General features: G+C 36.3%; 1 protein-coding gene across 1 annotated transcript in view; it reads left to right on the plus strand.

Annotated features, from left to right (window-relative positions):
• Nucleotides 1-8,284, plus strand: part of LOC149842948 (Leucine-rich repeat protein kinase family protein) — a 54,082-nt gene extending 45,798 nt beyond the window's left edge. Inside the window, 2 exon segments of the mRNA XM_090000775.1 lie at nucleotides 5,014-5,125; nucleotides 7,901-8,284. Coding sequence (XP_089856901.1) covers nucleotides 5,014-5,125; nucleotides 7,901-8,134 — 346 coding nt within the window. The 3' untranslated portion in view covers nucleotides 8,135-8,284.
• Nucleotides 8,285-11,013: the final 2,729 nt, after the last annotated feature.

The following is an 11,013-nucleotide window of genomic DNA, read 5'->3' on the forward strand; positions in this document are numbered from 1 at the left end:
GTCGTTGAGAGCCCCCAACGACTGTATGGTGGGCCCCCTTAAGTGGCTTAAAAAGAAGAAAATAAAAAAAGAAATAAAATAAATATAGAAAATAAAAAAAGAAGAAAAACAAGTACCCCTATCAGGTACTGTGTGAAATGACCATAATACCCCTATTGAGTATTATGTTGTATTTGAAGAAATGCATATATATATATATATTGATACATATATTTTAATACTTATAAGACAAACAGTTACATTCGTTATAAGAGACTCAAGCCAACAAGTGCTACATTGCAGCAAGTACGAATAGTTCAACCAAGTAGTAAAGCAAGTCACATGTATCATATTGCAACTAGCATACAAGTCATGTCACAGCATGCACATCTCAAATAATGTGAATAGTTTAACTTATGTTTCGATATTAGCTGGTCAGTCGGGTACGTGCAAGGCACGAAACATAGAAACAACCGAGACCAGTCCGGGGGTTTATTATGCCGTGTTTTACGATACCCCGGGTGACTAACTGAGTCCGCTCCTAAGGGACGACCAATAACCAAGAGAGTAAATCCCAAAGGCATAGGTGGCCCGTGGATGCATCCAAACTTCTGTAGAAGTGGCCTGAAAGCTATCTTTTATAGCCCATTTCTCTTCACTATGATGACGGGGGAAGCTGAGTCTTTTGCCCAAAATAGCCATTAATGGTCTGTCCATCAGAGTTTTGTACCATCCATCCTCTCTTTTGATAAAGTCAGTGGGTCGAATGGGCACGATAGGTTTTTTCTAACCGCCGCTCCATTCTACATGCTCTGGTCTGCTAGACTGTAATAACTACAAAAAAAAAATAGGGAGGTTTGGGTCTTGGATCCCTTCATTGGATCCAAATGCAGTAGGCAGTAAGGTACGAATTATATGGGTCGGGTCAAATTCACCATGGACCCAAATAGATCCACTTAAGGATTTGCCAAGTGGTGTCATTTCGAACCCACGTCAATGGATCCACTTTAAAATTCATCGGTTTGAATGGGTTCGTAACCTATTACAGACCCAGATCCACTTTAGAGTGGATCCGGTATGGTGGGTTATTGGGTTCGGACCCGGACCCGTTCCCCTTTTTATTAAAATTCAAGTATAAGAATCGTGCCTAGGGCACGATTCTTGCCCAAGAGTGCATATCACAAGATCGGGGGAGGGGAGGGAAATCGGCTCCTCCGGTTCATCGGAAACAGGGGGTCGCCGCTGTACAAGAGGAAGGTGAGGAAGGTCTCAAACAACTTTTGTTTTGATTTTCCAGTCTCTTATCTCCCTCTTTCTTCCTCTTTGAAGATTCTGCGCATGTCGGTGGAGTCACCATTGTTAGAGGTACCTCGACCACCTGCTGTCGCCATCGTCGACGTTCTTCTCACAGCAGGCATTGATAACGATTATGGTATGATTATGTCTTTGATCTTGTTGGGTGTGGACTGAATCGGGTTGGGGTTGGGTCGGTCAAGGGAAATCCCGATTATTATCGGATGTACGAGATTCCAATTCTTTCTTGGTTGTCTGAAAATCCAATACCGTGGCTTGGGGTTACCTGTAAGGCTAACGATAGCTTTGAGAAGGGCAGATGTTTACGTGCTTAATCCTAAAACCTAAATCTCCAAATCAAATCGATTTGGGGGTTTTCTTCCTAAACCATAAATCCCCAAATCAAATCGATTTGGGGGTTTTCTTGATAAACCGTAAATCCCCAAATCAAATCGATTTGGGGGTTTTCTTGATAAACCCTAAATTTTCAAATTCATAGCGTTCTGGGGGTTTGGTTTGATCCTATTCAATTGCTTGATAGGATTTGCTTTCTTTTCTCGGTCAGATTGATTCTTCTTACTCATAGTTGACTTTGTGATGAATAGCATTTCTTGATCTTGTATCCGATTGTTTTTTTTTCTATACTTGTCTACGTTTACTTGTTCATCTACCTACAAATGATAACCAAGCGGTAATGACAAGTCATTGTATACATCTTTCTTTTCGCTTCACCTGTTGTTCTTGAGAATCCAAAAGTAATGATAGTTTCAAATATCGGCAGGGCTGGGTGAAATATATATTTAAATATATTATACACTGCGCCAACACCCTTTCTTGATTGACTAGTTGTATGGGCATCATGTCAACACAGACTGCTTGATACTGTTTCGACATTATTTTTTTGTACTATGTCTGATTGTATCCAATCTTTTATTTTCGATTTGCTGAAGATGTTGATCTCCTGTTGACATGCAAAGGTAGCTTCAAAATGAGTTTATTTTCATATTCCTTAGTGGCTAATTCCGTCAGTTTATTTTAGCCATATGTAGTGAATTATGTCAGTCTCTGAGTGATCTGAATATTGGTACATTTGGAGCCATTATTACCTCTCATCTTAAATAGTTTATGACTGATTATTAAATCTGGATGAAGAAGTAACCTTTGCTAATTGTACTAATTGTTTTCTTGAAAAATTTGTTCGATAAGCTACTGCAACCTATGTATGAAATGTTATATTTCTGCACTAATTCAGTGTTCAAGTGCATTTTATATTGAACAAGTGTCATTACAACGTAGATTACCACCAAATTTCACAGTAGCTTAATTGACATTTCTGTTAACAAACAAGATACATGATATTTCTGTTAACAGAGAAATTGGGTCATACTTATAGGATAGCCACCTATGATGGGTACTCATGTCTAATTTATGGTGAACAATGAACATATCACATGACAAGGAGATTTGGTCTCAATGTTTGAGTGTGTGTGTATTACTAAGAATGGGGTTAATGCTATGACAGTTGTGGAAATGTTCTAAACTTCGGGAAAATAAATAAATTAATGAAACCCAATTACAAAGTTGAGACCTACCTTGGAGAGGGTGGGTGGTACAAGACTCCGAGGACTTGTGTTTGGTGTCGAGCGGGAAGCGGCTCGTGGGTCCCCGTCCTCGGAGTTAGGGACCAGGACTACCTATGTGTCCTAGGTGGTAGTTCCACATCTTCTGCAGAAGTTAGGGATGCATCCTGATTTGAGTTGAGCCCTTGGGAGATTCTCTCGGCTATTGGTCGCTCCCTTGGGGATTCAGTCTCCGTTAAAATGTTCGGGTTAATAAATTACCTGAAATAATATACCCCCGAACATTCTCTTTTGAGATGGTCACCTATGCCCGTGTGTACCCACGGGATAAGATAATTAAAAAACATTTAGAAGAGTTAGGTTCACAACTAGTGGAGACACTAGAGAGATATATGTAGGTTGTATTTCAGATGCTTTATATTATCAACTTGTAAATTAGTAAAATTCTTAACTTGGTGGATACGAGGTAATTAGATTGTTATCTGGATACTACTATTTGGATACCAAATGAAAGCTATAAGAAATCTATAACATGACATAAATTAACGCTCATGGGTTTAAATCTATAAGCATTCACGAACACAAAAATCAAATTTTTACCCGTAACATCTTAGTCCATTTCGTGATTATTAACAACCAGCTGCCTAATCTGATTAGGGATTCTCAGATTTCCTTTAATAGAAAACGTGCTTACCCCTAAAATAGATAGATCACACACCCAACCCAATCCCACATGAGTTGGGTGTCGATCTTCCATTACACAATCCTTGAAACAAAGCACAACACCACAAAATCATAGAGACCCTACCTCAGAATCGCAAATCCCCAATTTTTTTTTTATTCCCTCTTTCAGCCATCGTGAATCCAAGAGGTCCCCTTGCTGCCATGCTCGTGTGAGCCCCCCCTTTCTGTTTAGACATGAAGAAGGAAGATAGAAGAAGAAGAGGTGTAACGAGAGGGAGAAGAGGAGAGTCTTTATGGTTGGGCGAGAGAGGAGGAGATTGAAAAAAAAAATGGAAAGAGGAGAGGGGATCGTGGGAGAGAGGTGGGTCGGTTACCCCCTCTTCCCTTCCCCAGCTGCGTGAATGGGGTTTTCACGCAGCCCTCCTTTTTCCCCCCTTTTAAGAGTAAACCCTCTTTAGGGTTTACGTGTTGTCCCCCCCCCCCCCCCCCACCTTTTTTTTTAACGCATGATGTATTTTAACGTGTAATATGTTTTTGAGTTTGGATCACCCCCACACGTGACCCGCGCGATCCATTTACGTTATGGTCCAAACTTTGGGCTATCCGAATCCATCCAAGGATCCAATTTTTTTTCTCTTTATTACCATGATTTGAAACTATGGATCCAGATAAATTATTATGGATCCAACATAAAATTTTAATTGGACTCTTACGCTTTTGATATAAAATCCACATCAACTAGCAAAGTTTCGATGTCCAAGATTCAAATAAAATAATTTGGATCCAAACCTTTCGGGCATAGATTTGGAGATCACACCTTCAGTAGATTAATATGGATCCAAAATAAACTACTATGGATCCTATATAAGGTTTTTCCCATTTAAGATCCAATTAAAAATTCGTGGATCCACATGATACGTTTTGGATCCAATATCAAATCTAACCATGATATCGAAGATCCAATATCAAGGATCCAAACCAAAAATTAAAATCTACTATTAGATATTCATCGGTATCCAATATCGAAGATCCGAATAGTATATTAGGGATCCGACATCGAAGATCCAAACAGGATATCCGATATCCAAAAAAAAATATAAAACAAAACAATGAGAATATCCTCGTACCAGCTTATGGATATGAGATTCAAGTTTATTTAGCCGATAAAATGCACAAGTGTTACACGACGACTTTGTCTCTGTGCCGGTGGGAGTTTCCACAGGTTAAACATGGAAAAAAATGTTACTTCACATACCACAGAATTTTGTTATAATGGTCTATCTGTATGTGAAATAGATCCTGTTGGTTCACATTCTATTATTTTCATTTTCTTCTTGTTTCCTATTCCAGTATCCTCATTAATTTCTTTGTGGATGTGATATTGCAAAAATTTTCATGGTCATATTTTTAGATTTTCATCTGTTAATTCTTCGAGCTTCTTACATGAATTAGTTATTGAACTTGTTCAATTTCTCAGGCGGGCTCTTGATCTGGAGGACGATGTTTATAGCTTTGGTTTCATATTATTGGAAACACTTGTAGGATCTACCACTTTTCAAAGAGAAGAATCAGGCCTTCTTAGTGAAATGGTATGTTGACTTCTTTTCTATTTGATGCAAAAGGTTGTACAATATCATGTTACTAATGTTTGAGAAGATTCTTGACTGTGATAAGATTTTATGCATTTTATACTTTTATAACTTTGTATTTTTGTGCAAATCGTAGTGTCGTGTTTGCATGAATAGATGGTAGGTCACAATGAGTGTTTTTTAAAAAATGTCATCCATTTATTATGCAAAACGAGCTGATCTTATGAGTAAGATACTTGGTTCTAATGAGTAATACTATCTATTAATACATTTTTAAACAAATTAAGCAATGCTGATGCAATTTATAGGTCTTTATTTTAACATATTCCCTTTATGCCTTCATCCTCTTGTTTTTTCATTGTTACCTTACTAAGTCTAGGAAGGATTATTTGAATCCTTGTTTCTGGGGAGAGTATCCCTTTGCAATAAAATTAAAGAGGAAACCCACTATGATATTCCGCCTTTTAAAAGGGAAGACAAAATGACCTATAAATAGGTGAGGAAGAGAGGGTGGGGCTGATCATTCCAATCTGGGGTTCCTTAAGAGAGTGAAAGAGGCTTTGGTTTTGTTGAATGAGAATTTAGAGTTATCGGATTTCTATTTCAGGACCATGTAGAACTTTTTTTACCATTTTGTTATCTTGCTCAACTTCGGTTTTGGAACTTCTCTTGTAAGACCTCAGAGAGCCTTTGTTACCTTTTGGTTATCTTGCTTGACTTTTTTGAATAGTGTAGAAGATGATTCTTGTTGCCTCATCAACATAGGATTTGGTTCTTCTTGGGAAAGTCTCAGCAGTTTTAAAGGTTGAAAAACATATAAAGAATAACAAAAATATAAAAAAATAGGTTTTAGTAAGATTTTTCTTGTGAAAATATAAACAAATAGAAAAGTTTTTATAGAATATAAAAGAAACAAAAACTCAAAATTAGACATAAAATGTATAAAATAATTGTTTTTTTAAATGACGTGATAGTGTTACAATATATATATATATATATATATATATATATATATATATATATATATATATGAAAATCTCACAATATTTTTCAGTTGCGAAAAAAATGTTAACATTGCGGTATTTTTATTTTTAGAACAGCAGCGATATTGGTGACTATGCATCAAACTGCATAAATTGTTCTTGCCTCGTACTTGTGTTTTTGTTCTTTTTTTTTGGTTATTTTTAAAGACTATTGGAATGTCAACTTGCAAGACCTATGTAACATGGATGCTTTTGCACTTCCAAAGCATCTTGTGGGTGCGGGTGCAGGTGCAGCACCCGACACTGTTGGGTGCAGGTCAACACATGTCAGTATGGTCAACCTGCACCTGACCATTTTGGTACAATTTTGATTGGTCAACTTTGACTAAGTCCAAAATTATCCAAGTAAAAAAAAGAACTTAAAAACATGAAAATTTATAATTTTATAATTGAAAATGCAATTTAATATATATATATATATATATATATATATATATATATATATATATATATATATATATATATATATATATATATATATATATATATATATATGGGCCACTAGAATATGAGAACTAGTGTGCGAACTAAGCATTTCTGATGCTTCTTTTGCAAATCTTACCCTACAGATGTGTTCAGTGTGGTCCATTTGCTAGGAATCGACTATTGGATTTTGCTTTTTCAACAAAAAAGGCTTTTGGAAGCTTGAATCAGTGACGATATCGATGATATTTTGAAAATATTGCTATATCATCGGAAAATTCAGGTCAGCCAATAATATCACCAAAATATCAAGATATTTTCAAAACCAGAAATAAAATATCACGAAATTATCATGATATTTAAAAAAAATTTAAACCCAATTTTGTATTTTTTTTTGTATTTTAAAACTTTTTACAATTATTTCCTTAAAATTTTTCAAGAAAATGATACAAAACCTATTTTTCTTATGTTTCTTAGTACGTTTATATTTTTAAAATTTTTAAAACTCCCGAGACTTTCCTGAGAAAAACCACTTGTTGAAAATCTCTCTGAGGAAACCCCTTGCCAAGAAATTACCTTGAACGATACAGGTGACTATGCCTTACAAAATCTTCTTTGCAATCAAATGATTCAAGAGCCGGTCCTTTTAAAACCATGCATGTAGATTACATTCATATCGTGAGATTAAAAAAAAAGAAAGAAAAACCCATGAAATTCTCAATTCATAATCTAGTTCTCATATTCTAGTGGCCACACCTCTCTCTCTCTCTAGCTCCTAAACAGTTTATGTCCTAAACCGTTCTAAACATTTTTAAAAAACATAGTTTCCCATGTTTTTCGCTTAATCCTAACATGTAGATGTGTTCATCATTGCTTATTCACTAAAAACCATGCTTTGGATCGAATCGATTCGATAAAAAACCTTGATTTTTATTTCACCAAGTATTAGTGTAATATGAGCTGTCAAATTTCAATCGCTCTAAATATATATTTAAAGTTAACATGAGGAATGCCTAATCTAACATATGGTTTCTACTAAGTTATATTGAATACATCTAAAAATTCGGATTAAGCACACCCTAAACTTTGTCCCTTTGAATTAGGACAGTTTAGGAGACAAGACTGTTTAGGAGCTGCACATTGCTCTCTCCCTCTCTCTCTCTCTCTATATGTGTGTGTGTGTGTTTACATATACTTATATATACATACATAAATGCATGTAGCGAAATATTGTATATGAAATCCCTTTTTAATTTATTATTCTTTTGAATTCTTTGTAGCTCAAAATGAAATCTTTCAACTTTTTCAGGCCTCATCATTCAGCAGCCAGGATGAGCAGAAGTGCATAGTGGATCCACTGGTGCTATGCAGTTCTGCTCAAGAATCACTGTCAATTGTAATGTCAATAACAAATAAGTGTCTATTGTCAGATCCATCTGCACGGCCATCCATAGAAGATGTCTTGTGGAACTTGCAATATGCTGCTCAAGTCCAAGCAACAGCAGATGGCGACCAAAGATCAGAAGACACATCAACTGCATAACTTACTGCCAGGAAAATTTGGCAGAAATGGAAACTTTGCAGCATATATTTGTGTTTTTTTTTGTAATGCTTGTAAATCTGCTTCTTAGGATTAGTTAGGTTTTTCTGTTCTCTTTTATTCTTGTCAATTTTTCCATTGAATTATAGTGTTAGATTCGATGGTCTTTCGTTTGCCTGTGTCAAATGTGCTAATTGTTCTTCTTGGTGCGCATTGTTATTACTCCATGAAGTATTTGAATTTATATCAATGTTATCAACATCAAATCAAATTGTCCCCTTTTCGATGGATTCAGGGTCCATTTCAGACCCCCTATAAAATCGTCCGATTCAGCTGTATTGGGTTGAATTGACCTGATATGGCCTGAATGGGTTTGAATAAGCTCATATGTAAGTTTTCTGATATTTTAAATTAAAGAAAAATGGCTTTTTAAACAGACCAATTTAAATTGATCTGATTCAAGCTTTTTTGAAAACAGATTCCGACAATATTGATCTATATAGTTATAGGTTAAAGACTATAAGACACGATATTTCCTTCAGTTAATCAGTTCAGGCTTGGTTGTCCAACCATACTTTCAGCTCAGAAGATGTCAATCTTTAGTCCACAATTTAAATGAAAATGCTGACACTAAAATTGACTAATAGCATAACCTGGATCCACAGATGAAAAGTTGTATGGGAAATTGTGTTCATCTAAGCAATTCATTGCATCAAAGAAAGTTTCAAGTTTGCTATATTTTACTCACAACAATACGAGGATGCGTGGACATGCATCATGGTTAAACTTCCAAGGTGGAAATGGTCTTTCCAAAATAGGACACGAGGAAATGTGTTTTTTCAAAAAATTTAATTACTAAAAAATCACTTTGATATTTTAATGTTCAAAAATTCATTTTGTTGAAATATTAATAAAAAGTAATAAAAATATTAAAATAATGGCTGCACAAATCCGTGTCCATCCCTGCCACCAAGGGACATGGCCAAAATGGCGTGTCCTTGTAACATAGGTTGAAGTTGATGCTGAAGCTTGTAACAGCTGTGGTTAGCCCAATTGTTCTATTGACCGGATCAGTGAAGCTCAATTCTGTATTCATTGAGACCATCTACTCGATGATGCTACCTTCCAATAAAAGTGGTAGATAAACAGTGCATGGCACGGCTCATTCCAAGACAACATTTCTAGAGGGTGAAATGCTCGGCTAAAAGAACTCCGAGGTTCGATCACCCTATAAAGAAATCCTTGCATAGCGGAAGGCCAAGCTCTATAGTGGAATGAGCAAAGCAAGCTAAACAACTTCAAAAAATCACTCGCAAAGCCTGAATTGTTTTTTTCTTTGCGTACGAGCAAAGCTTGTAGCTCCGAAGCAAGTGCCTTGGGATTACCTCGCACCATACCTACTTTCACTATAATAAAAAGGTAGAAGAGACCGAATGACATTAACTATTTTTTCAAAAAGATCTAAGGTAGACCAAAGAGATGAAAAGGTATCTAACGGCAATCACACACCAAGAACGCTGAACCAAAAACATCCACACACACAAACAAGCAATTGAGTGCCTACGCCCACGAAGAAGACTCTCTATCTTCATCAGTCCAGAGAGAGAGTGAGAAAGCCCTGATCTCATTATATAAATCTTTTCAAAAGAATTAGAAGGAAACATAAAGTGCTTAATTAACACAAAACGTAGAGAAGATATTCAACAATCTTCAGCTTCTCCAAGAACAAACTCTAATCAACATAGAATGCCTAATGAGAGGAGTCTTCTGGAAACTCTTGAACCTTATCAAGACTCTTGAGATGTTCAATTGTTATTAGGACTGAGCTAGACCCGACCTGGGTTCAGATCTGGACCTGGTTATCGTTGCTTAACACGCTCCCTCAAGCCAATTTTCATATTCAAGAGATCGAGCAAAACTGAATCTTGGGCCAGAAAGATGTTTAGTGAAAATATTTGCTACACGCTCATTTGAATGAATGGATTTTACTTCAATTTTACTTTATATTTTCTCACGAACAAAGTGAAAATCAATTTCAATATGCCATCTTTGTGTATGGAAGACTGGATTTGCAACTAAGCAAGTCACCCCCAAATTGTCATACCGCGACACAAGTCTCTTATTTGTATAGACTCCCGACTCTTTCAGTAACATTTTCAACCATATCAATTGAGAGACTGCACCAGCCAAGGCTTTATATTCGGCCTTTGTACTTGATTTTGCAACAATATGTTGTTTGTTAGAGCACCAAGACAACACATCTGACCCATCATGGTCACATATCCCCTTGTAGATCTTTTGTCATCTGGACAACCAACCTAGTTGGTGTTTGAATATGCTGGGAGCCTTAGATAATTGGACTTGCTGATGTTTAACACATAGTTGATTGTTTCCTTGAGATACTGTAAACACCCCAAATTTTCACTCACCTCCCCGACACTTCCAAGCAATCACCCCAGCCTGTCCTCCAAAATCTTCCGCCGACAAAATGGTCAATTTCTGAGCCTGGACCCTGCAAAAGTCCAAATTTCATCCATGATTCTCAAAACTTCTCTGTTTTGGCTCAAATCTTCAATCTCAGTCGCGAATTCTTAAAGTCTTATTCAAAGCAGGAGACTGGAATCTCCAATGTCGGGTTCAGAATTGCATTTTCTGAGACATGTATTTGCATATCATTGCACAACAATTCATATTATATCACTGCATAGCATGTCATTTCGAGGTCCAAAACTCATGATTTTAAAATTCTCAAACCAGATTTGAATTTCAAACTATTTTGAAATCAATTTCCAACCCCTGGGTCTTCAAAATTACCATTTTTTCCCATATTACCCCCAAGACTCTGAATTTCAAAATGTTTTCTCCGAAAAACAATCTGGATG

Source organism: Nuphar pumila, chromosome 3 (genome assembly GCF_984573655.1).
Source record: "Nuphar pumila chromosome 3, dmNupPumi1.hap1.1, whole genome shotgun sequence".
NCBI classification, from domain to species: Eukaryota; Viridiplantae; Streptophyta; class Magnoliopsida; order Nymphaeales; family Nymphaeaceae; genus Nuphar; species Nuphar pumila.